This window comes from Vicugna pacos, chromosome 15 (assembly GCF_048564905.1).
Source record: "Vicugna pacos chromosome 15, VicPac4, whole genome shotgun sequence".
NCBI lineage: Eukaryota > Metazoa > Chordata > Mammalia > Artiodactyla > Camelidae > Vicugna > Vicugna pacos.
Genome location: NC_133001.1, coordinates 50,594,257 through 50,621,531, shown reverse-complemented (window position 1 = coordinate 50,621,531; position 27,275 = coordinate 50,594,257). Strand labels below are relative to the sequence as shown.

The 27,275-nt window shown below is 42.6% G+C and overlaps 1 protein-coding gene across 4 annotated transcripts in view; it reads right to left on the bottom strand.

The window, feature by feature from the left end:
* Positions 1-27,275, bottom strand: part of CYRIA (CYFIP related Rac1 interactor A) — a 93,522-nt gene that overhangs the window by 6,865 nt on the left and 59,382 nt on the right. For all 4 annotated transcript variants that reach the window (XM_072938176.1, XM_072938177.1, XM_072938178.1 and 1 more), the window contains 7 exons: positions 17,124-17,203; positions 5,125-5,246; positions 3,774-3,879; positions 1,797-1,933; positions 1,252-1,329; positions 968-1,084; positions 798-877 (listed from right to left, as the gene is read on the bottom strand). In XM_072938176.1, the coding sequence (XP_072794277.1) occupies positions 798-877; positions 968-1,084; positions 1,252-1,329; positions 1,797-1,933; positions 3,774-3,879; positions 5,125-5,246; positions 17,124-17,193 (710 nt within the window). In that variant the 5' untranslated portion in view covers positions 17,194-17,203. The remainder of the gene's footprint in view (positions 1-797; positions 878-967; positions 1,085-1,251; positions 1,330-1,796; positions 1,934-3,773; positions 3,880-5,124; positions 5,247-17,123; positions 17,204-27,275) is intronic.

Below are 27,275 nucleotides of genomic sequence, written 5' to 3'. Positions count from 1 at the left end.
GAGGCACTTTTGATGCCTCTGGCCTTCCCAAACATGCTGCATCACAGATGGCGTGATGGGAACTTCATCAGAGGAGGAAACCGAGGCCCAGGCAGGTCAGACCACGTGTCTATGGGCACAGAACAGGCTGCAGACATCCGTGGAACAAGTGGAACCCTGACTTTCGTGTGCAGATTTCTCCCTGTACTGACTCACTATACTAATTCATCCTCAACAACCTCAACCATTTTTTAAATCTAGCAACTAATTTATGTACAAAGAAATCGCTGCACCCAAAAGAGAGAAGAGAGAGGGAGATCTTCATTGTTATTCTTGCAATAGTCTTACCACTGCTGCTCTTGGTTCTAAATCTTCTCTCAAATCTTTGCTCCAATATATCTATAATAATACCCAGTCACTCATCCCCAACCTCCACTTGATTCTTATTTACAACTGCTGCATCTTTGATCTGAGTTTTGACTCTGCCATCTAACAAGCTATTCAATATGCATGACTGGGACACTGTCCTGTACACCAGAAACTGACACATTGTAACTGACTGTACTTCAATTTAAAAAAAAAACACATTAACAAGCTATGCAATCTTCAGAAAGAAGTCGGTTCACTGATCTGGGCCTCATCTTCTTCAGCTCTGACATGGGGATAACTACACGGCTCACGCAGAGTTCTTTATGAAATGAATTCAGTCAATAGAGAAGAAAATGTTCATGTGTGGACTCAAGTGCTAGCCTCGTCATCACCATCATCCCAGAGATAGGGGAGCTCCCCACTGTGAATGCCCCTCTGATTTCACTTACGGAGTTTCCAGCATGACTTTGCAAACGCTCGTCATGGTACTGAGGCAGTCCGTGGTGTTCTCTATTGGCAGGGTTTTGTTCTAAACAGGAGACACAGACAGGTGTTAGGCCTGTGAGCAGCTTTCACACGCAGTTAGGAAAAAGGCCCCCCATTGTTCAGCTTAACTTACTTCGGAGACAAAGTGCATGGTGGCGTTGCTGAGGGTTTTCAGCATCGGTGTGGCTTCTGCATAGAAGAGGGACATTCGATTGGCCATCTCATTATTAACTTCATTCTCAATGTCTAGCTGATGAAAAGAAGACAAGAAGATAAAGAGATGGTCAAGATCCCAAAATGGTGTCCTCTGGAAACTGAATTCATCAAGGAGTCTGTCTCCTCCCTGTGCCCCTTCTGATGCAGGAATCAAGAGACACAGAGGATGGGCGTGAGGACCAAGGAGGTCCGGGGACTCACATGCATGTTGTTGATACGATTGCGACTTATGGTCCTTCTGTAGTAGCTGAAGTCATTCTGAATAGCCGGATTCCTCATCTGAAATTCAGAAGGGAGGAAAGTAGGTCATCTCTCAGCATCAGATGGGGGAGACGCATCCGGAACCCAGACACTAGATTTTGCACATACACCAGGACTCCTCTTTGTTACACAAGAGTTAAAGCAACTTCTGGTTAAAAACAAATACCCAGAGCTTCATTATTTAAAAACATGCCCTGTTTTTACCCTTGGCTAGATTTCCGGGCGGGTGCACTTGTTCCCGAAGAGGAACAGACGCTTGAAATGTTTTCTCTTGTTGCGTCTGGCAGATTTTGAATTTCCACGTACAAAGCACCACTTTGACCACAAGGAGTGCAAATCCTCACAACATCAGACATCTCCTTCAGGAAGGAGCCACGTCTCACTCATCTCTCCCGCCCTCACCCCACGGCACCGCAGAGCATGTGCACACAGAGGAGGCACTCCGTCCGCATCTGTTAAAACTGTCAAAGCACACGTGACCTCACCTTCAGCTCATCGAACCGTAGGGTAAAATGCAGAATTTCTGCAAACTCCTTGGCCAGGGCCTGCTCCCGCTCCAGGTGCTGGGTTGGCGTGTAGGGTGGGCAGGTCAGAGATTCCAATAAACTCTGAAGGGCTTTTTCTGCAATTCAAAGGGATAAATGCATATTTGAGGTGGCCCACAGAGATCCTTCAAAAAAAACACCATTTGCGGCCTCCGTGGACATTCTGAGAGATAACCTGCTAGAGTCCTTCCTCTCCCACATCTCCCCAGCACCGGGTGCCAGTTGATGTGTGCGGATGAGGAGGAAAGGGAACCCCCGCCCTGCCACCACGCCCAAGCAGGCTGAAGACTCCCGTGGCCACACAGTTTTGTAAACATCTCCTAAAGCTCAGCTGGAGCCTTGCACATCCTGTAGTCCCAATTCCTAACGCGGTCAGGAAACCACAAATCGGTGTTTTGGGATCACATGGAGAGCCAGTCATGATCCGGGATGAGATGAGGCGGCCCTGAACGCACGGGTTAAATGACTCGCTTTGCAGGAAGAGCCTTCCCGTCCCGTCCAGCTCGGCTCTGTCCCTACACCCTCACAGAAGCCCAGGAGTACTTTTCTACAAACTCCCGCCACACCTACCCCCACTACTGTCCTGGAAACACTCTCATTACTCCCACTTGTCTGTTTCTACACCTTTCTTCCAGTTTTTCCTCCAGTATATTTCTAACAGCTCCGGGTCATTTCATCAGTCCTCTAGAGCAGCCGTAGGCAAACCAGGGCCCACGGGCCAAATCTGGCCCACAGCCAATTTTTGCAAATAAAGTTTTATTAAAACAGAGCCATGCTTTATTGTCATTCCCTCAGGAACGGACTGTGGCTACTTTTGTGTTGTAATGACAGAGTCGAGCGGCTGCAACAAAGACAGGAAGGCCCGTAAGCCTAAAATATTTATTATCTGGCTCTTCACAGAAAAGTTTGCCAGCACCTGATCTATTGTCCCTAAATTCTCTTACAGTTTCTTTATAAAGGGCATCACTAGCCTCTTCTATCGATGGGAACACACTGTCTTCTGAAGCAGCTAGTTTGACCTTGGCCCGCTCTGACCGCTGGATCTTTTTCTGTCTGCTGAGCTGGAAATTGCTTCCTTAGGATTTCAGTTCCTTGGGTCTAGGCACACACTTTGAGAAGACAGAGAAGTTGATGCTTCTTCAACCTGAGAGTCTTCAGAAGCCCTTTCTTCTTTAAACACTGGTTCAAGTTCATTCAACTGCTCCCTCTGAGTCTTAGCTCCACCTTCTCTCAAGATCATGGCTATTATTCCGCCAAAGTATTTCAGCTTTTCTGTTTAACTCTTCAAATGTGGCATTCAGGTGTGGCAAAAGCTGAGTAAAGCATGACCACCCCCTTCCTCATTCTAGGTATATTACATTGATAAGGGAACCTCGCGTGGCTTTGCTGTCAGGGGAGTGGTTATATCATACGGATGGTCACACTTGAGCCCACTGCCAGTCAGACTTGATTTTAGTTTTGCTTCTGCAAAGCCATCCTCTACTGATAGATTTTTTTTAAGTTTAAGAACAGGTTATGTTTGGTTTTTATTGTATTTTACTCTATCAATTTTTATGCATGCTTTGAGACAATCAAGTTCTTTTTGGGTTAGCAGATAACCTGCATTTTCCAACTTTTCTGCCCTTCAGAAATGTGATCAGACACAGGAGAACTGTTAAGAGTCAGACTTAGCTGAGAACAAAACCACAGGGATGTCCCTTGGCAGAGACATTAAATGTGTCAATAAACGCCGAGGGAGAAACTCTGAGGTGGATTGAAAGAAATGGTCGTGGCGGGTGCTGTACACGAATGGCTTCTGAGAACACACAGCGATGGATGTGGGACAGTTTCCAACACGCTGAGTTTTTCCTGTTACTTTCTCAAAAGCCACAAGAGAGCTTCATACATGGGACATGAAAACCATAAAAACGTACTCACCTAGCCTTATGGAAAACTCATAAAATCTCTTTAGTCTCACGACCAAAGGACACACTGCATTCCAAGCTTTTTCTTGAAGCTGAATGTCGTTGGGATTTTGAATGGCCTGCAGAAACATGACAGAGTTGTCTGTTTTTAATAAGGAACAGGGTCCACATCAAAATGACTTCAGATTGAGAGAGAATTCTAGCTAAAAAAATGTACTTCCCGACGTTCGCTGACAACGTGCACTTCTTAAATTGACATCAGTTCATCGGAGTGTCCTCCGAGATGCTCAATTAAACCGGTGATTTTAGCACTTGAGCATAATGCAAATGGCTCTGCGATTAGATACTGTGTCATCTTACTTGTTTCTCTTATCTTCAATGCAAAATAAAAATGCACGTCTAATTGGAAGCAATTCAGTCTTCCTCCATCCCCATTTAAGTCTTCTGCAGGAGAGCTCGTGCTCATTATCAAGTGCAGATTCTTCCTTTCTCTATAATGTGCATGATATTCTGCCGGTCTGTGCTAGGACCTAAATTACCTGAATTAAATGGTGACCCCTAAGTAGAAAACCAGCCTCTAATAGGCTGTTAACTTTCTTAGAAGTGCTGTTTTGTCTGGGTTTCAGCACTTTGAAGATTATGATACTAGTGATGTTTTATTTTTTTTTATTCCTCAGAGAATGGTGGGCGTGGCATGAGGATGTGTGTGTGTGTGTGTGTGTGTGTGTGTATGCTGATACGTCCATAAAATTAATTATTTCAAACAAAACGAGTGTGAAGTTTCTTGCCTTTAAGGCATCATGAAGTCTCAAAAGCCACACCGACAATTTTCTCTTTTTGTTTTAGTTGCTTTTGCGTGTGTGCATTTATTTTTTTTTAATCTCATATGTCATTTCAAGATGACAGACCTGCAGGCTACTTAAAGTGAGGTCGGTTAAGGCTCTTGTTGGTGATACTGGTGGAACCTGCCCAAATTATTATAAAATATTGAAAAGTCCATGTAAGCCCAGACCTCAGGACTCGTATTTCAACTGTTGTTCAGAGATTTTTATATGTATATTTCCCTTATATGAAATGTAACATATAGACAAATTATGGTTTAAATGTGAGTCCTGCAACATCGAATTTATGTCAGAGAAGAGAATGGCTAACACTTTACACAGTTTACAGCACTGTGTGCTCAGACTGATGCAGTAGAATAAAAGGGACCATTCATACATCTTTTAAGGACACATTACCCTCCTTGTTCTTCCTCGTACGCTAGGAAATACTAAGGCTACCACTTGATTTTGCTGTGTGTGTACATGCGTGGGCTTCCCTTCTCCACCAGGGGTGTTATCAGCTCAGTTTTATTATTGGCATACGTCTCGGATCTCTGGTCCCGCTCCCTTGTAAGCCTGCAGGTCTGCGAGGATGCTCTCGGAATCCTGGAGGACAGCACTGATCTGGTTCCATATTTCCCTCTCTCCTTCTGTGGGCTGGGCATCTAAACAGATGGGAAACCAAAAGACACAGAGGGCTCGTGTTTATCAACAGCCTGGGAAGAAGTGAAGCGCCCAGCTCAACCTGCTGGAGAATTCTACTTTACTCCTACAGGTTTGGTATTTACCCTTTGATGTAATAAGGTGCAAAAGAAGGGAAAAGTGACATAACTTCTGCCCATTACTCAGTTCTAAGTGGTCATCAATATTTCACACACTTCCAGCACAGCGTGTTGGAATCACTGGTGGCACTCTTTTATTTATTTGTGCAGGACACTTTTTTTGTACATCTACAACGTGCCAAGTGGTACCCTGGGTGATGGAAAGAGAGAACATTATCTTTTGGGGTCCGCTTTTAAGAGAAACTATTGAATATTTCTGTTACAATTGAAAATCTGTGAATCTGAGTACAGATGAAAAGATAGCCCCCCTTCTATTTCCATATTAAAAAGGCTTAAAATATCAGGTAATCCTTCAGAGCCACGGCAGAGATGTCTGTTTCTAGAACACAATGATTATGTAGAAAGCTTTGGGATTTCTCTTTGAACGAGAGCTCAAGAAGTACAAAGAGTTCATTTTAAGGACATCTGTACTGTGCATCCTTGGTCTGAACCATAAATGCTATCTACAAAAAATAAGTAACACATTCAAGCTTAAATAATGAAGAACATTCTAACAGCCACAGAGACATCCCCATTGCTCCTCAGCACATTCTACTTGATTCTGTATCTGGAGCCAATGTGTGTTCTTGTCTGCAGGAGTATTTTGTGGGCGCTGGTGGGTGCAAGTTGAAAGGTGGTAAAGATTGGGTTTTGTTTATCTCACAATACCTATCAAATAAATAGGTTTCCTGCCTGTAGTAAGAAAATTAATCTCCATCTAAAACAAAGGCACTAGAGAAAGGCGAGAGATGCCATCTCTTAAAAATCTGTTTTCAAAAACCCAAGTCCTAAGGCGCTGAATTCTCTCAGCAGACCTCATTACCAAGCGGCAGGATGGAGTTACACCTGGTGTAACACTCCCCAGATCAAACCCCAGTTTTGACTCATCTTGGTGGGGACTGGACAATACAGCATTCACCAAACAGGTGACATCTAAGCGAGACATCGGCCATGCCGACTGGGTCTTCAGAAAGGCTGAATATCAGAGCAGAGGTCGGGCTGGTTGCAGGTGCTCCTGCTTCAGCCGCCATCTGCTGGACCTACCCTAATGCAAGGCCAGACCCTTGAGAAGTGATGCCCCTGGAGATTTTCAGACCGTTTCACTTTCCAGGTCCCACTAAGACCTAAGAAATTGGTAGAGGTGCTTGGGAAATGAAGGGTAAAATTCATCAGTGTGTGCTCATTCTCTTTAGAAGAAAAGAAATCATAGGCCCTCAGAGATTATTCAGAAACTCTGCAGACTGTTTCTTTTGGGAATGAGATGGATTTCAACGAGTGGCTGAGGAGGGACTAATGTACATGTGCACCGGGGTGGGAGAAGGGAAAGATGAGTGTGGTCTCGGAGAAGTGGAAACTGCTTTATGTCAGGGCTGGGACTTGAGAGCTGGCCGGCGGGAGGGCGGAAGGGAGCGCAGCCAGGAGGAGCGTGGGGAAGGCCAGGCAGCTGGGGAGAGCACGGCTGGGCCTGGACGAGGAAAGAGACCCGCCAGGTGAGAACAGAAATCTAGCCTGAGAAGCAGAAGGAGAAAAAGAAAAAAGTGTTCCTCCTTTATCCTCTGCTACCCTGCCCCTGTTTCCCCCAAACTTGGTAAGTTTTCTCAGGTACAATGTGAGTCACAATATACTTTATATGTCATCTTTTCCCGCTGTCCCTGACTTTTCTCAAAGCAAGATGGCATCTTACACATACACCTAAAACCCACACGCCAGGAAGCCTGCAACTGAGGAAAGGATTTCCATGGAACAGAATTTTAGGGTAACACTGGCAACTTCCAAGGAAGAAGAAAGTCAGGCAAGAGGCCCTGTGACAAACATGCAAAGATCCTAGAAAGCAAATTAAAAAAAATCAAACACTCTTGACTCAAATCCTTTCCGCTTTGGACAAATGTATCAAAAACTCTCAGACTGAACATGAGGACAGTTTCCTAGAGAGAGACATATTTGAGGAGAAGGAAGAGAAAAACAGATTGTGTGACCGAGATTCTGAGGGATAAGTCCATTTGAGTGTAATTACAGAGCGGTATGCAAAGAAGAAGGCACTTGGAGATCAGAAAACAAGCCTCCTCATCTTGGCTGTCTCGAGGCTCCAGCTTAGCAAGTCATCAGTTGGGTAAGTTTTCCACCAAACAGAATTAAAGCTAAGAGGTCCTAGACTGGGATTTCAAAATTGTAGAACAGATAAACAAGATTATACTGTACAGCACAGGGAAATATATACAAGATCTTGTGGTAACTCACGGAGAAAAAAATGTGACAATGAATATATGTATGTTCATGTATAACTGAAAAATTGTGCTCTACCCTGGAATTTGATACAACATTGTAAAATGATTATAAATCAATAAAAAATGTTAAAAAAAAAAGCTAAGCGGTCTAGAAGAAGCGTGCTGAAAAAAAACACACAAAAGATTATTTTGACGATTACTTAAACACAAAAGGAAAAAGAATTCAAACTCAGTCTTTGAAAATAGAGGCCTTTCTTAAGTGCGTCAAATGTAAGACAGTTTCCGGTGGGGTGGCCTAAAGGTGGTGCTGGCCACAGACAGGCAAGTTTCTCTCCCCATCCTGGGCAAAGTGACACTCTTGAATGTAAATCCACCCCGACGTCCGTGTGACCACAAAGGGCTGGATGAGTAACGCGGAGGGTGAGATCACTTCTCTCTCAGAGGTGGCAGCACGAGTCCCTTCTGTCCTGCAGTAACTCTCTCCTGCCAGCCAGCGTGATCTGCGACACAGGACCCTCAGTCCCCACCCTCCGTCCCTGGGAAAATGTTTCTTTTGGCAGATATCCTAGTGTCCTACTGGAAATGTTTCTCATGTGGCCCCATTTGGCAGGGGCGGGGTTGGGGGCGGTGGGAGAAATCCAAGCCAGCTTTCCTTCTTTCATTCGGACTTAGAAATGTGTTGGCTCATTTTCTTCCATAATTTGTTAGGCTTATTGCCCACCCTTGTGTTTTCCTCCTTCCTCTGTCATGGAACTGAAGTCATCTTTCCTTCCAGCTAATAATTACGCCCTGGTGCCGGCAGCACAGGCCCTGCCTTCTGGGCCAGGCAGTGTCAGACTCCCAGAGGACTCAACACACGAGCAGCATCAACTTCCAAGGCGGAGCGTGGCAACCAAGAGAATCTCTGGCCTGTCTGAGCCTTTTTTCAAATGGGAAAAGGACTGTGTAACCCCAAGGGACGCTGGTATTGGCTCATATCCCTAAGTTCATGATTCATCCCACTTTGATCCCCCAGCTAAATCATCAGACAGTTAGGGCTAATTAATGAGAATCTGGTCCACTGACTCATCTGTTTCATGTGCCATTAAATCTCTAGGACCTAGGCTGGCACGTAGTAGATGCCAGTAGAAAAATGTGCTACACAGTTGAAACAAATATTTTAAATATACTTCTCATGTTGTTCTGTGGTGGTTTTTCTGCTTGTCTTTGAATTCTGAGATCTCTGCAGACAGGGTCTGTGTTCTTGTCCTCAGGGCTCCCGTATCCCTTACCAATCGGAGACACTTACGAGTCACGACTCAATAAACGAGGAAACTGACCAGGTGGCGGAGACCGTGGGTGTTGGAAGATCCTATTACTTCTAGGTCCGCTCCCCTGTCTCTTCTCCCCGAATGGCTTTTATACAGTTACATGTCTCACCGTTACCATGAAGATAACACACGTCTACCTGCAGCCAGATTGGCTATTCGCACTTCCATTAGCGCTTGTGTTTTTAAATTGTCCATCATTTATCTACGCCCTCCGTGTCCCCTCGGTGTGGTTAGCACGCTGCTAGAATACTTGATGAGTGAGAAACTGCATTTGATGTTTGCTGTCCCAATTCTAAGGCTGTTATGATTTTGCTTTCTGGGAACAGTCCCTTGAGAGACTTTGGGGTCTACACTTTTGGCGTTCTCCAAATTCAGACTCAGCTGGCCACCAAGGCTTGAAATGTACTGTGTCTTCAGATGTCAAGAAGAGACATCTTGCAAAAAGACCTTGAAGAATTAGTGATTGAGAAGGTGACTATAGTTAACCTATCAGCACCCTCCTGGAGCATTTGCTGAGAGGACACGAACTCTGAATTACGGGTTTTATTTTCCTATTTTTAACACAAAGACATTTCGTCAAAGGTACACACACACACACACACACACAGAAAGGCACGCTGATAATATTAATGATGGAGATGGGTCTTTATTTCCAGTTGCAGCCCGTGAATTCATTGGTGAGGTTTCTTCTAAGATTCACATTCTAAATTTCTAATCATCACCAGTTATTTCATCGAAATTGAGGAGAGTGGTTACAGAAAGGTGGGCTGCTCCTGTCTCACAATGTTAAACCCCCCTGTGATTTACACAGGCAATTTCAGAAACCAACACTTCCCAGAGGCCTGAGCAAGCCTATCCAGGCCTTTCCCCGGGTGATGATTTAAACCCCTATTCTGGACTTGCTATTGTGGAAAGTATGAAAATGTATCATGTGCACCGTGACCTTGAGCACATATATTTATTGTCAAGAACTTGCTGAATTCCAAGTGCTTAGAATTTTTAATGGAAAAATACCATCTTATCAATTAAGAGAGTTAAACAGTATTCATTTGGTTTACAGGGGGTCTGTTTATCCTCCTTTGGCTCAATTTGCTGGTGACGGTGGATACAAACTGTCAGCATTTTGGAGCACCGAGGTCAGGCGGAGGTTTCCCGGTGGAGGACTAGGATATTTACTGAAAGCCGAATGCTTGGCATTCCACTGCGGGGATGGGGAGGAAGGTGGCCGCGGGCTTTGTTTGTTAGGAAGGAACATCTCTGATGAACAGACCCCAGGGCTGTCAAATCAAAGCATCCTTATCTGTGTAAATCAGCCAAGGACACACTCCATCTTCACAAGCACCAGGAACACACCTACCTTCCCATAACAACCTATTCAGGACCATGTGGAAAAGCCCGACAGAGAATCAAACAAATTAACTGAAGATAATGTGAGTAGAAGACACAATTTATTTGGAGATGTCTTTGGCTTTGAAGGAAGCCCTGGCATTTCATCAATATCCCTGTCTCCGCATCCCACTGGCCGCCGTACAAACACTGGAGAAAAGCTCCAGCAGGAAGGACTCGCCAAAGCCATAAATTAAACCCATAGCTTTCTTTTTCCCCCACCCACTTCCTCACTTCTCTAACCCCCTCCCCTTCAGGATAAACTGAGAAACATAAATAACTATCTACTATTAACAATTGGGGATGTAAAGTGATAATGATTTATAACAGAATACTCTCTGCCTACAGAAACAACATAAAATTGCAAAGGCCCATTGGAAAGTGTAAGTGTGACTGGGCTGACATATTTATTTGTACAGGAACATTAGTCCTCCTATGCCAGACCCCTTTCCCAGTGGAACAATCAGACGAGGAATGGCAAAGAGCAGGGAGTGCCGAGATACTTCGAGCCTCGTTTATTTCACTCACGGGCAGTGGGACCCCTGTGATGTCACGGGGGAAAGGGGGACTCCAAGGATGCAGTTTTGGAGACGCAGGTTCTATGACCAGTTTTATCACTTACTGAATATGAGACCTCAAGGCAAGCCAATTAATCTCTCTGGGCCTCATACTAATTCTTAGTAAAGGGCACTGTCTCCTCCCTGTTATGGTCCTGCGGGGTCTACAGTCTGTAATGAGGACGTTGACAGATGAAAAGCACTTGAAAAGCAAAAGTGCTAGCAGTTTAAAGAATCTTGGTGAATGGATCCTTGCATTGGTGTAAACAAATTGCTTCCCAGGTCTGCTTGGTTCCTTTGCTTTTTGTTTGTTTTTTGTTTCATTTGTAAAGTGACCAAAAACATCCCCTATTTTTCCTTTCTCCTCCCAAGATTATCTAGCCCTCTGTGAACTACCCTAGCAGATGCGAGGGTACCAGAGAAGGAGAGATAAAAGAGGAGATCACTAGCAGCAAGAAGTAGCCTGGGTCCATAAAGAAATCCCAGATTGCCTAATCTGATAGCAGCCCCTCTTTGTTTTAAGGAGTCGGAGACTGTGGTCTTAACAGGTCAAAATACTCAGAGCCTTTCTGAGAGGACAATGGTTTGAAGGCTTTAGAATTTCCCTCTTAACACCTCCCCCTTCCTTTCCCATCAATCGCCACGATTACTTTTGGCATTCCTATTACGCCCATAAGGGTGGGTTTTTCTTATAAGAAAATCTTTTTTCTTTTTTCAGTTGCTATGTTCTAAGACACATGTCTTCAGCCCAGCCTAGAACTTGTACTTCTTTTGGCTAGCCTAACACTTGCTCTCTGTTCTAATATTACAGACTTCTTCTCTGCTACCTGTACTATTGTCTCTTCAAAGTGTTTGCATCTGATCTTCCCAATCAAGTTACTCCTTGAAAAAGAGGTCATCTTCTTCTGATGTTCCTGTATTTATGTGCCCTATATCATCCCTCCATGCTTCCCTGCCCCACCAAGACCCCACCTCTACTTCTGCTATTCCTGCCTGATGCCAGTATGCAGGAGACGCTCTGCAGATAGTTACTGAATTAGCATCAATAAAGAGATCGAAGTTCCTAAGCTTATATATTTCATGCTCAGGTCTCTGCCAGAAACTGAGTGAGACACACATAACAAAAGCCTAAGGTGCCACCCACATCCTTACCGCAGGGAAGTTCTTTAGGCTAATATGTTAAAAGGAATGGAGAACACTGGAAAGACAAACTATGTCAGTAAATATAAAAGATCTATTAAGATTATAAATACAAACACACACATCTAAAAGACGATTGAGAGTTTAAAGTTGAAAAAAGATACTGCAATGAGGAGTTGATAGCATATGTACGTACATAGAAACAAAACACAGAACAAGGGCACAAAGGGTGGAAGGGTAGTGATTGGAAGTGTCCTGCGATAAGTTTCTTAAATGCTTCATGAAGTAAAGAATACATTTTGAAGGCAGATGGCAATAGTTAAAGATGTCTATTGTCATCTCTAAAGGAAGCACCAAGAAGCATAATTTTAAAAATCAGCAGAAAAGGCACAAGAGAATACTAAAAATTATTTGATTTATTCAAAAGGCAGGAAAAAGTTGAGAGAGAAACAAAAAGCAGATATAAAAAATGGAGATCAACACCAAGGTACACTCAAAGACAAGCATTAATTAAATGTATCTACAATAATTAAACATAGATGGACTAAACATGCCAGTTAAAAGGTAGATATTATCAGCTTGGATGAAAAAGCTCAGGCCAACTATGTGCTGTTTACGAGAAAGAAACACACCATAAAGATAAAGGAAGATAGGATAGAGCAACGTGTACCACTGCAAACACTAAGCACAAGAAAGCTGTTATGGTTGGTCAAAATATGACATGCTTAAGGGTATATTTAACAAAAAAATATGCAGGACCTCTAAAAACTATAAAACACTGCTGAGTGCAATTAAAGAATATCTAAACAAATGGAAAGATGGACCACATTCATAGGTGGGAAGAATCAATATGGCCCAATGCCAATTCTCTCCAAACTGAGCTATAGATTTTACGTAATTATAATCAATATCTCAGCAAGAATTTTTGGTAGACATTAAGAGCTGATTATAAAAGACAAAATTATTTAGAAAAATAAAGCTTGAATAGTCAAAACATTTTGAGAAAGAACAAAGTTGAAAGACTTACTCTTCCTGACTTTAAGACTTATGAGTTGTTACGTTTTGGTATTAATTCGTGAAATGTGAAAGGTTCAGAACTACGCCCACACATACTATAGTTAACCGATTTATGATAAGGGCATTAAAGCAATCCACTTGTGCTGGAATAATTTCATATCACAAGAAAGACGAAATAAGCCCAACATCTCTCTCACAACACGTACAAAAATTAGCTCAGGACTGATCATTGATCTAAAGGTAAAGCTTAAAATTCCAAAGCTTTCCTGAGGAAGCATGGAATCTCTCTATGACTGTGGAACAGGCTGGGATTTCTTAAAATAGGCAGAGCATGCACTTACTATAAAAGGGAAAAAAATGATAAATCACACTTCATCAAAATTTAAAACTTCTGTTCATGGAAAGAAAAGAAGTCATGGGATGGAAAAAACAACAATAAAGAAAGATGGCTTAAGCGACTGAGTAGAAACGTAGCATAAACTGCAGAACTCACTGCAAAGGTCAAACAAATTAAATCAGATCTACACAACTGGAAAACCTAAGGACAGATGTGTCTAATTTTCTATTATATTCTGACCCAGCTTAATTATATCTATTTGACCCAGTTCAATTATATTCCATCACTGACTTCAAAAAGAATATTCAACACTCCAAGTAGAGGTGCCACATGCATTTAAGCTGTTGTTACATGCTCCTCAGCCTTCCCCCCGCCCTCCACTGCTCACTCCTTAACTCTTTGCAGTCCAGCCTCTGTACTCATAGCAAGAAATCCTGAATCTGCTGGGCAGCTAGCTGCCCAACTCGTCATCCCCTTTTCAAGCCTTATCCTTCTGGACCACTTTGAGCATTTGAATCCACTTACCCTCTCTCCTTCTTGAATGTCTGTGCTCTCCTGCTGCTAATCTAGCCTGATCTATTCTGTTCCTTCACATGGTCAGCACCTGTTACTCGGGCTCATTCAGTGCCCTGAGCTCCGCGCTCAGTACAGGCTGAGCGCTGTCACCAAACCAAATGGGGCCCAGGCCCTGCCATCAGGAAATTCAGTTCAATAAGATGTCCCGCTTCCTCTTCCATGCAGCCTCTCCCCCGGATCCTCTAACTACTCAGCCTCCCCTTAAGCATAAGCACACCTGAATTCCCATCCGCTCAGCTCTGGCCTGTTCCAGTTTCCCCTCAGGGATTTCAATTATTCTCTTTGGAAAACTTCTATGTCTGTAGGAAAAAAAAAACCTCATTGTTTAAAGTCCATTTCAAATGCCGCCTTTGCAAGAAGACGGCTCTAATTCCGTCTACACTCATCTATTTCCTAAAATTAGATGCATGCTTTCTCCCTCTGCTAGTGGGCCACGCCATGCCTCTCTTAAGCCCCTTATTTTATTTTGTCCTGAACTGTGTCCTACATCGTCCTCCACACCAGCCTGGGGCTTCACCGGGCAAAGCTTCCTCTTGTTTAGCTCTGTCTCCCGGATGCCACCTGGTTCACACGGATGCTCAGAACCATACTTGACATACTGTTACCGTACTGAGCAAAAATCTACAGACTAAAGGGAAAATCATAACAACAGCAGGTCTTCCCCACCCTTCCAGCCCATCATCCTTTCTTGAAAGCCACCTTTAGGACGTAGCATTTGCAGGATTAAGAAACCAAATTAAAAAAAAAATTGTTTTTCATGACACGTCCTAGTTTGCAGATGATTAAGACTTCTCTCTCTAATCAGGAAGAGAGTCGTACTTCTTGGAAGCTGCCATTTGATAAGACTTAAAGGAAGTGAAGCAGAGAAAGGCGGAAAGCCAAAGACATCTGTGTTCCCATCTGAGTCCCCCAGCATTCCCTGTGTGACTTTAGTCCAGTAATTTATCTTCTCAGTCTCAGTGAAATAATGTTAATCTTTTCCTTGGGATTGAGGGGCAAATAAATAGGATTTTATACATTTCTATAAATGTATAGTTTTATATTTTCCTTAAATACTACAGTTGTGATCCTAGTAATGAACCACCAGACACGGGAAGCTAGTCCACACTTCCCCCTCTTGAGGAAATTATAGTATAGCTACAAATGGAGTTTTGGTACCATAAGCCATCATCAAAATTTAAGATTTTTAAATGTTCTCTTTGGCCACTGTGACCTTTCTTTATATAAGATATAAAGAAAATGTCCAAAGTACAAGACTGAGCAGATCAGATCCTCGGGTTCTCAGAGAGGGAAAGAAAGGCCCCACTGCTACAGTGTGGGGGCAGGGGTTCCCCTGAGATGTCACCTCCGAACTCTGATGCTCCAGAGAACACCAGTTGAAAACTACTGCTTTAAATCCTTACAGATTTTATTTTTATCACTTTAAAAGACTTTAAAATTAGATTTGACAAAGAACTCAACACTATTCTTCACAGAGGCACGGAAAGCCAAAATTCAGGAACAGCTGGGTAGGCAAATGGGGCCAGTGAATTCTGGTAGGCATTGCAAGAAGCACGCATAGGTGTGTGGAGAATTCAGAGTTTCTAAAAAAGAAAAGGCATGTAACTCTTCTAGGTGTTTATATGTTGCCGAAGCGATGAGTGAAGACCACCATTTTGGTCTTTGTGGATGTTGAATGAAACAGTGTGAAGTGCAAATGTTAAGAAACGGAAAGGACCAATTAAAAAGGCAAGTAGTAAAATTAGGATGTTGGAATAATAGGTAATTTATTTTATAATAATTCTTTACAGTTATTAATAAATCTTTCTTTTAAAAACAAAACCAACAAAGATATGTGTTTTGTAGAGGAGTAGCAAAGGTTACAGCAGTTAAAAAAGCCCATTCTTTTTGAAGTATCAAATCAATTCTGGCTCTTGAACTCCCAGTTGTATCCTTACCAAACCCAATCAGGCCTAGCCAAACCCAACCAAACCCAGCCAAGCCCAACGGAGCCCAACCAAACCCAACCATACCCAGCCACGGCCAACCGAGCCCAACCAAACCCAGCCAAACCCAGCCAAGCTCAACCAAAACCAACCACACCCAGTCAAACCCAGCCAAACAACAAGAACAAAAACAGCAAAATGAGTTAAATCAGAAATGAGATCTCTTTCATTAAATATAATCTAGAGTAAAAATTTTTTTCCGAATGCATGAGCTTTGGGGACACTTTCCTTTTCACATAAGTATTTTAGATATATCATAGATTCTAAAAATGATACATCTAGCAAACTTTCACCTTTTGGTCTGCTGTATCTTGGAAGGGTCTTCTAGCATTTACTTAGAAAATCTCTGTGAAAAGTTTTAGTCTACATGTAAAGAAGTTCTAATTTATTTTTAATATAAATCAAATACTTGAAATATTCAAGTTTAAAGCAGATTACAGTTTGCAACAGATTGTGACTACTGGGACATAGTACATTTAACTGTGCTTGGTATTGGAACTGAAATTCAAAAAGAGGAGAACCCAAGAGTCAATGTAGAATCATGAGCTTAGTTGATTGAATATGAGTATATCACTCATTTGTAAATATATTCAATCAAAAAAATAACAAGATGAGAATCTCTCTACTTATTCAGTCATGATTCATAGGCCATTCTACCTTAGGAAAAATATTTAAAGTTTTTGGTAAAAGAAACATAACCTTTCAGATGAAAGCAGTATATCTCAAAATCCTGAAACAGTTTTGTATTATCAAATAATACGTAAAGAACAGATAGAGATGACTAAAGAATAAATACTCTGTAAGTGTCATTTCTGGTATCTATCATTTTTTCTTTCATGTCTAGTGATATTTGTTCTATGTTAATCTGTGCAAATTACTATGTATACCATTTTCCTTTAGAATATGACATTGTAATTCATGAAAACTCTTAAGAAAATACATGATGATGATTTATGCTAGGGCTACAATAACTGACTGCTTCCAAAAATCAAAGAAAATCATGGGCATGTTAAAAAGATGTTCTTTAGGGGTCTTTAAAAATATAAATGAAAAGGAAGGAAGGAATTAATCTCTGAAGACCCAGAAAGACATTTAGATGTGGTTTAAGTATCACACACAGTCTTTATAACTCCCCTGTCCACAAGCTATTATTTTCATCATTTCAGTCTTTTAATTTTGGGCACTTACTTTCAAAATCCAGGAAAAAATGTGGGTAGTTTTCAATTTCCCGGGTAAGGACTTTGAGCAGGTTTCCCATCCCAGCAAACCTAGGAGAGGCAACACAAAACCAAATACCATTAGCAGTTTAAAGAACAGACTTCTTAAAGGACTGGACTTAACTGACTAACTTGCATAAACACCACTGGACCCCTACAACCACATCTGAAGACCCAAGAGAAAGCATCTTTATACTGGGTGACGAGTGATAACTCAGCAACTATTTTTTACTCAAAGAACCAGGTATGTTAGTTACAGGAGGCAGAGTTTAGGTACATTCTACAAAATGTTTCCTTTTCCCCTTCACGAATCCCCTGAATCCTTACAGTTAATATTTCAGCTTTGTTTGTTTCTGTTCCATTGATGTGGGAACATACCATGTCAATAGCCAAGCAGAACAGAGACGTCATTATTAAACTATTTGTCCAGAAAGGTAAGTTTCTTATAGTTTCCGAGGAAAAGAGTTTAGAAAACACAGGAACCCCTCTTAGCCCATATAGGAGGTTGTGTTTCTCAGAGGAGTAACCCCCAGGCTCCTGCAATTTGACATTTCAATGGTAATGACATTAGGTACTTCGTGAACTGTAAAAATGAAAAGGTGTAACATCCAGAAAATTATTCTCAGTGAAATTTTAGCCTGGAGCATTTGCAAGGGTAAATCAAATCTACAGAGAAATTTGTTACATATCTGCATCTCAACCTAAAAAACAAAAGAATAGGGAAAATGTAGTTATTATTAAAGTTTCTACTGCCCTCTGCTCTAGACATTAAAGCATCTTCAGAAGGCCACTTGACCATTCATTCATTCCATACATATTTATGGAGCTGCAATTTGATGCTGGGTGCTGTGCTCTTAAGAAGGCATTTCTCTAAATCCCTTAAAAATACTGAAAAAATGAGTTGGGAAGAGGATGGAATAGATACTTCTCAGACTTCACCCATCTTGAATTATATGAGTATTTGCACATGCATGCACATATATGTACACACACACACACACATACACACACACTAAGAGGTAAACACCATGCTTCTCTCTTTCAAAAGAATCTTTCTTATTCTTTCTGTCATTCTTTTCTTCCCCTTTTGCCTTTATGCACGTTTCCTTTTAAGATATTTTTGAGCGAAGCCCTGTATGTGATGGGTTCTGACAAGTTAAAATTCGGAACTGGTATGGTCCATCCCTGCCACAGGGCAGCAATCACAAACCCTCCTGGGTCTGCAGGAAACAATCTGTTTCCAATTTAACAAACAATTCCAACTCAGACCCGGAGGCGCTTCCTGCAGGAAGATGATTCTGCTGTTCAGCAGCAGCCCTGACTTTCACATAAAATGCCTTAATGGAAGCTAAATATTCTTAATTTCCCTAGTTTTGTGCTATTAACGTGTCACAAGAGAGCTGAATGAATTTAGCTTCCTCCTAAAAGTCTGTCTTGTGTATGATTTTATTGTCAGAGTACCTGGGTGGGAAATACATTAAGCCTTTAAAATTAGTAACAGACTGACACAAACACACGTGGAAAGACGTCCAAATATTAGCTGGCTGCAGAGTTCTTGCTGTTCAAAAGGTTACTTAAGCTGGCTAGCTGACGTGGTCAAATATTTTGAAACACGATTCTAACAACAACCAAGGGCAATTCACTGGAACTATTCTAGGTGTATTCCGATGGTTCACATCCCAGACAGGAACTATCTGGAACAACAATGATTACGGGGCCTTATGCAGTCTTAGGGGTCAAGCCCAGTCTTACGGAACCTAGAAAACGCATTTCAATACAAGCTCCTCGAATAAGGACAGAAATAGTTCATCTCCTTCGTGGCAAATAAATGAATACATACATACATACATACATACATACATACATATATACAGCTTACTGCTCCTCTCCAAGGTGGACAAGAACTCACAGGAGGATATTCTGGTTTAAGGACTGTAAAGTGGGTTAGCATCACACAAGTGGTCACTGGATAGAGGCCATGCTTGTTTTTAATTGGATCTAGGGCTCCACTTGGGAAGACCCCCCACCCACGGAAGTTTCACTGCACCGCCAACCACCAGCCATATTCCTCATGACAGAGACTCTCCAATCTTTTCAAACAGCTCTTACGTGCATGCCAAATACATTTCTGGAAGCCACGTTACTAGTGAGATGGCTTCGTTAATTAATGAGGATTTTTAAAAAATACTTTATCTTGTTCAATAAAAAAAAAACTTTCAGATAATCCATTATACACTATTAAAGAAAGCAAATGCTTACATAATGAAAATGGGGGGAACAGGAAAATAAAAGTAGAATATTAAAATAAAGGCAGAGAGGCAAGTACTACATGAATTACGTGACATCCAGGCCACAAGATTTTCACATTTGCTGAAGATGACATCGATTTGGATCTAAGCTTCTGACAGTCAAAGCAAAGAAAAAAAAATACCTTTCAAGATTTGGTGTTCAGAAAATTATCCTACAGAAGTACACACAGGTTATCCTACAGAAGTACAGCTTTTATTTTATTTTATTTTTAAAGGAAAAAGTGATCATGGCTAAGAGAGAGTTGAGACAAAGAGGAATGTCCTCCAGCTAAGTGTAGGCTGACATGTATCTGCAGATGAGCAAGTCTCAGAGCTCCCGTGAGCACGGCAGTGGTTTCACAGCCAGTGGGTGGAAGAGGAACCTGGTTGGGAGTCCAGAGCTGTATTTAGGGAAGCTGGGAACTCTGGTTTCCACGTTCTTTTCAGTGACTCCATGGCTACACTTCTAATGTGACCTGCTACTGGGTCAATCCCAGGGAACTTGCCAGCTACCTGCAGCTCTCTCCTACGGGGCGGGGGCTTATATCAGAGAGAATACGGCAATCCAGCAAGTGCTCTGGGCCCCTTGGGAGGATCTAGACCTGCGTTCCTTAAAACGATGATTCTTGCCAGTTCCTACAGTTAAAGATGCTGCTTCTGTAAGCTCAAAGGATATGAAAGGTCTCCAATTTGAGAGGAAGGAGCACCAATTTGAAGAATTACAGCAAAAATTATAGATGCAAAAGTACTAAAATACTAGAAATACAATCACAAAGGAAGATGATAAGAGGATTCCAGGCATAAAATAGCTCAAGCAATAATTTATAAAGCATGTTTATTATTTTAAACTAGTGGGTTGTCTGTATTAGAAAGTTTAGGCTTATTGTCTCACACACACACACACACACAATTCCCCTTGACATCTCCCGAGATCATCTTAAAGTGAAGCCTCCCCAGGACATGACACAGCTATAGGGGGGCACATAAGTGCTGAGGGATCTGAACTCGCTCCCCAGGGGAAGGTCTTGTAGGGGCGAGCAAGGGAAGGGCGTAAGATTTTGTCTCCAAGATGAAGAGAGAGGGAAGGATGCGCCAGTTAGGTAAGGACTCAGGAAGGGACAGGCCCTGCAAATACACTCTGGCTCGTTCCCGAGATGTCTCCCCGAGACTGGCATTGCAAGGTGCCCTTCTCTTCATCTGGCCACTCCGGGTGGCCTTCTGCTCTTCAAGTCACCAGTCTTCCTCCATGACTGGTTCTCCAAGGCTGCCCCTTCTCTACCGAAGTGAAGGAGCGTGGGCACCTGGGCCCTTGGCGTGATGGCTTCAGCTCTTTGCTGGGCCTGTTTTCCCACGGCTTTGTTGGCTGGGACTTACTGATAAAGATGGAAACACAGTCTTGAGGATTTGTAGCAGAGAGCAGGCCAAAATAACAACGTGGCCTACTGATGCTCTCAAAAGATACAGGGTGTAAGTGGTGAGTGATGAGACCCAAACAAATGTGAAACACCGTCTCGCCCGACCCCCATTATTCTGGAGCAAGTCATTTTAGCGATGAGTCTGTGTTCCTCACCTGCAACAACAATAATATAATCATCTCTTCTGCATGAGATTCCTCCAAGGACTATTGAAATGAGTATAAAAGCACTGTGTAGAATACTGTAAAATGCTGCGCAAATATTAGCTATAATTATTCAGCATGACAACTCATTCTATGGTTTAAGATATTCAGGGAATCAAAGAATTATAACATCCTCAGAATCATATAAGTGGCACTTTTCTTTATCTTTCAACTTCAGTCTCCCAAGATCCATGATTCTTCATGCAAACTGCTTTAACATGAAGCCATAATCAGGTAAATATTCAAAGGTATTAATGGTTAGCACCACAGGAAACTCTCCTACATGTCAAACGCTGTATTATAAACACATTTTCTTATTTTTATCTTCAAAATATACCTAGGAAAAAGATATATTTTTTAGGACTTAGAAAATTTAAATTTATTAAAGTTAAATATGGAAGCTGCTTAAAACTATAAATCCCTATGAAGCAAAGCTAAATTTTCAAATGAACAATATTTATGTAAGTTTGTGGTAATTAGATACTGGGATCTTCAGATAACTCTATGTAAGTTAATTCTCATTTTTCAACACAAAAATCTCAAGCATAAATAAATGCTTTTGAAAATAGCATTGGGGAGGTCATTCTTTTAGTAAATTCTCAAAAAAAATCACCAAAAACTGAAAATTTTAACCAAATGATTGTGTCCATGTTTACCCCATTTCATGAACATAGCATAAAATCTAAGGAAAACACAAATATCTAACGAAGAAAGTCCTGCCAAAAGGGCTCATGAAATATGTGTAATTGGAAAAGGAAGAAATGTCAAAGGACAAAGGGGTAACATATAGATTTTCCAGCAATCAAGAGAGGCTCGAGGAGGGAGGGTGTAGTTCAGAGGTAGGGTGGGTATGTAGCATGCACGAAGTCCTGGGTTCAATCCCCAGTACCTCCATTAAAACAAACAAACAAACAAACAAACCTAATTACCTTCCTCCAAAATAAAAAAAATAAAAAATAAAAACAGAGGGGTTTGAGATCATGGTCTGCTCTGGTCCCAGGAGACCTGGTTTACCTTCCTCAACACTGACTCTTGTGGTGACAGTCATCTACCTAAACAAAAGGAACAATCAAACTCCTCTTCCAAGAAAAGAGAATCTGATAACAGATTGGTGGGAAGTTTTTTTCTTCCCTCTTTGGTTTTCTCATAAAAGCACCATCTTTAATAAGTGCCCTGAGAGAATGAGTCAATCACTGGGTGACACCCTGAATACCACGTGGGGGTGGGGTACGCAATGACAGAAGCCACGGCCGTAGCTCAGGAGATACACATTCTGTGCAGGGAGACAACACAGGTTTAACTTAAGAATGTAATCAACCTGGAAGCACCGAACAGGCTTCTGACGAGTGGTAAGTGCTCTAAAATGTGAACTGAATGTGGAAGTAGTGGCACATACTTGATATACATTAAGTGCCACTCTGAGTGATGATGACTACGTCGATGATGATTATAGATGAGAGGGACGAGAACATTCACCTTTTACTGAGTGCCCACTGCGTGCCTGGCTTTCACACACTTAAGTTCACACAAACCTTACAGCAGCCCTTCAGGTAGCTGTAATTATCTCCATTTACTGGAAGAAAAAGAGGCTCAGACGGATCTTTCCGAAGACGACAAGAGAATAAAAAGTCGAGTCACATTTGAGCTTGAGAGTCTGGGAACCCAAAGTCCATCCTCTCTTCTGCAGAGGAGGAGACCTGGGGTTCCAGACCTCTACGAGGTCCCTGTTTGGGGACTTCGCGAGTCCGTGGTCTGCAGAAAGTGCAGACAGAATAGTATAGTATTGTATATACACGTTCCTTTTTCTGGGGAGCGAGTCTGTAGTTTCGGTTAGATTCCCAAGTGCCTGCTCTGTGCTAGTACTGCTCTGTCATGCACAGGGAAAGACAGATTTCTTTAGGAATTCAGAAAACAGACAAGACCAGGCGGGTGGAGTCTCCGGAAAAGTTAGCTTCATGTAGGACGTGAGCTGCTACCCAGGCAAGAAGGACTGGGGGAATCTGGACCGGCCAAGAGGAGGCCTCCAGCTGGGGGGTCGGGAGTGAGAAGGGCTCAGCAGACGCAAGCTGGGTGACCCCTTAAGTCTTCCCAAAACCGAGGCTTATTCCTCAAGGTTCATTTACAAAACTATAGCTTTGAAGCAGGTCCTTCCTTTCACATTTTTTCCCAAACTGTCTAGAATGTGGGGCGTTTCTCTAGTCACTGCAAGAGTGCTAATAACATTTTAAGACTGCTTGCATGCCCCCGCCACGGGATGCTCTCCTCTCCCAGGGGTGACAATTAGGGATGCATTCATGGTATTTTCTATGACTACTTTCTTGGCTGTGAGCTCAGAACCACTTCCAAGAGAGTTGGCTCTAAGGCTGCTCAGTCGAAAACGATGATTCTCTAGAAAAAAAAAGAAATTGTTTTCGGCTAACATTTCAGTTCCAAAAAAGAAGAAAATCAAAGCCTGTGCCCACGCACAGGCACACGTGCGCGTGCGCACACACACACACACACATATTTTTCCTCTGTTTAGAACTGTTTTTATTTGGAAGAAAAAAGCTTAAATAACAGGATTACCTGTATTCCCACAGTGTAAAATCAAATAAAATCAAGCAGGGATGGTTTTTAAAAAAATGTGGTCATCACTGGGGAGGAAATGTATGTATTTATGATAAGTGAAACATAGCAAAGGACTCAGGGTGCAGGCACTGTGAATGCTGACCTTTGCCCGGGAACACCAGGATTTCAGGGCCTAATTCTCACGATTAGAGAACAAGCACTTAAAAGATTTCTTTTGCATCTATAACTACTGAAAAGGAGAATTCCTAAGCCAACACCATCTTTAATCACTAATAAATAGACAGTGAGAAAAACAGAACAGCAGCTCTACATGATTTTATTGGCTAATAGTCTTCTTAAGGTTAAAGATGACAAATACTCACTGCCCCTACCAGAAGAGATGGTGTAGGTTAGCACTTTGAATGAGCCAAACTCTTCCAGAATCCGTAAGTTTTTGAATCCCTGGTACCAAGATGTTAAGAAATCAAAGACTTAGATTTTTTTTTTTACCTATAATGCAATATTTCGAGGATTACAAAGTCCTGATGGAGACTAATATTCTTCTGCAACAAGAGAGCACATACGCCCCAGACCAGTTATAAAGACAACAATGACACATATTTATACAATATCGCATCTTTGTCAGAGATGTGCTAGGCTCATTTATCCTCAACAAAAACGTGGGTCAAAGGTGAGGAAGGTGATATTGGACCCATTTTATGGATCAGATCTTGCGGGTCAGGTAGAGTAGGTGTCTTTTCCAAAGTCCTCCAGACTAAATATCATGAGAACACATTCTCCCTTAGAACTGGGGGCATCTTTTTAAAGCTCTTATTTTACAAAAAAAAAAAAAAAGGGAAAAAAATGCGCTTTCCAAGGACCCACAGTACCTTAGGGACCAGAAGGGAGGTGTCCTGGCTCTCAATATCTTGCTCTGTCCACTAACAGGAAAAGTAAATGGGACATCGGATTCTTTTTTTTAAACATAAAAATGGAAGGTGCAGCGTTACTGCTGTCACAGGACAGTCTCTGCTCCTTGTTGGCAGGGTCTCACCAGAACATGCTGAACAGCTACTTAACAAGGACACCCCCACTGGTGGCCCATGACATCGTGTCCACTTCCTTCCTTCCCTGCCTTGCTGATCCTAATTCAGACCCTCAGCAGAGCTTGCCTGCATCCTGCAAAGAGCCTCCAGACCACCCCTCTGGACTCCAGTCTCATCTCCCTCCCATTCATGCCTGGCTTTCTAAACACAAGTCTCATCATATTACTTCCTTGCTTAATATGCTTCTGTGGCTCCACAGGGCCCACAGGATATAACAGATCCCAATGTGGGCACTGGGTCCAGAAAACCTAGCCTCTGGCCTCTGCCCATCTCCTTGGGTCTCTCTGTCTCTCGTGCCCCTGGCCCCACACTTTAGCCATACCCTGCACTTCTCTAAAGCAGTCTCCTCTTTACTGCCCCAGGGTCCCTGCCCCTGCCACTCCTTCTGTTTACAACTATAATGACAGCTAACATTGTTTAATGATCTGCAGGCCATGGTGATGAGGGCTTTCCAAGTCTTAGCCTATTTTAATTTCCACAGTCAGCATATGAGGTAGGAAGTGTTGTTATCGCAATTGGAGAGATAAAGAAATAATCTTGGAGATTTAAAAAGTTTCTCAAGCCTGCAAGTGGCAGAGCTGGGTCAGGAATCCAATTGCACCTGACTTCTAAGCGCAGCTCCCTCCCCAGAATTCCCTGTCAAATAGGAGTTTGGGAAGCAGGGACTTCAGACGGAACTCCCCAAGTCTTCCCTCCTCTCTGATACCACTTGGAATAAAATGAAACCCGATCCCTTGGGTGAGCGCCGCTTCCCTCTGCTCACCCAACGAGCTGTGTTCACCGCATCCCGGGGTCTATCAGTGTGGACCGTAATTACACACTTTCCCCTCATCTCTGCATATAAGGTCTTCTTGGGCAGGGCTGTTTTTCCACCTCGTTGTACTCCCAGCCCTCAGCACGGGGCCTGGGACACAGTTAGCACTGGCAAAGAAATCCTGAACATTGCTCTGTCCGGTGGTTCCGAAGCATCGATCTATCCAAGGCAAACTGAGAAGTCAAGGCCTTGGGTGAGCCTGGCAAGAAGCTCAAGTTATGCATGCCTCTTTATGCCACAGTGGTTTTTATTTATTTTTACAAAATCATAGTGATAACCACATCCAAAATCCCCAGAGTTTATTTTGAAATTTTACTGGCTTAAGAAATTCTAAAGTCTAGGAGTTGCTAACCTGGGCAGTTATTCGCCCCGCCTAGGGGGCTGAGCCCCAGCACTCAGTGACACTGGGTGTCCCCAGTGTCCCTAGCTGCATCTTGTGACACGCCTTACTTAGTCTAACCATACGTCTGACCTCCTCACTGCAACAGGGCTCTGAGATTTCCCCAGCAGTATGGGGAAAAGAAGTCTGGCTTTAGGAATGTTTCTGGTGACCGGATGCGATTTTAGGAAGGCTATTAGAACAAACTACCGTTCAGTCTGATCCACAAGGTTCCCAGTTGGAGAAATCATGACAGCAGCCAGCGACTTCTAGAAGAGACTTGCAGGCTCCCCACACCAGCCCCCCAGAGCAAGCGACCCCTCTGGCTGTACCATCCAGGGAGCTGTCCAGGAGGAGAGCGTATATGCAACCCTGATCCATCTGGTATTCACGCTCAGAGACATTTTCCCCTGGTAAGCACGGAAGCCCATGACACACAACACTCCGTGATGGTTTTGAATGATAAGCAAAATCAGTTAACCATCAACCTATTATATACCAGATACAAAATCGGTGGCTTTAAAAAAAATACTTCTCAACTAAGGCAAAGGTACATTTCTTAAATGATAGAAGCACCTGTTTTTTTTGGGGGGGGGTGCACCAGTGGAATGAAGTAGCTCAGCCTATAAATTCCAGGAGCCTGAATTTGCTAAACCAGGTTAGCGATGTCAGATGAGCCGGCGGGGCTGGAATTCCCTTCCCCAGCTGCCACTTCTGCAGTGAAGTCGTCAGGTTGTCTGTCCCACTGTCGACGGTGCTGCCAAGAACCCAACAGATGATTTCATTCCCAGATAAAGGAGGAAAACTAAAGTAGAGTGAGTCTATTAAGCACTTTCATCTGACAATAAAAATGAGTTAATGGCTAAAATGTGTTTTCAAAACGTTTTAACATTACAAGTAATGGCACTCAAATGGGAAAATGCCTTGAATTCTCATCCATCATTAATACCACGGTGTCCCTCAAAAGGGCTTGGCATTCCCGGTGGAATACAAGCTGCTAGAGTCGAGTTGGAAGGCAATCCATGGGAATTCTCAAAAAAAAAAAAAAAAACCCACCCCAAAACCGAGAGACCGTTATGGAGCCGAACAATTAAGTGCAGGTTTCAAATCATCCTTTCAGTATCCGAGTTCAGTTTTCCAAAATAGACTATTACCTCATCATTGCTAATTTCCCCATAAACATCAATATGACAGCAGCAAAAAGTCTCCAAGAAATGAGGGCAAAATTAGATTCATTTTTAGGGAACCAAAGTCCATGTCCTCTACCTCCCGCCAATTTCCAGTACTGGTGAATATAAAATAATGTGCCTGGGGCTGAGTTCTGGACTGGCCCGCCGTGGAGAAGTCATTAGTGAATTTGTCCCCTTCCAC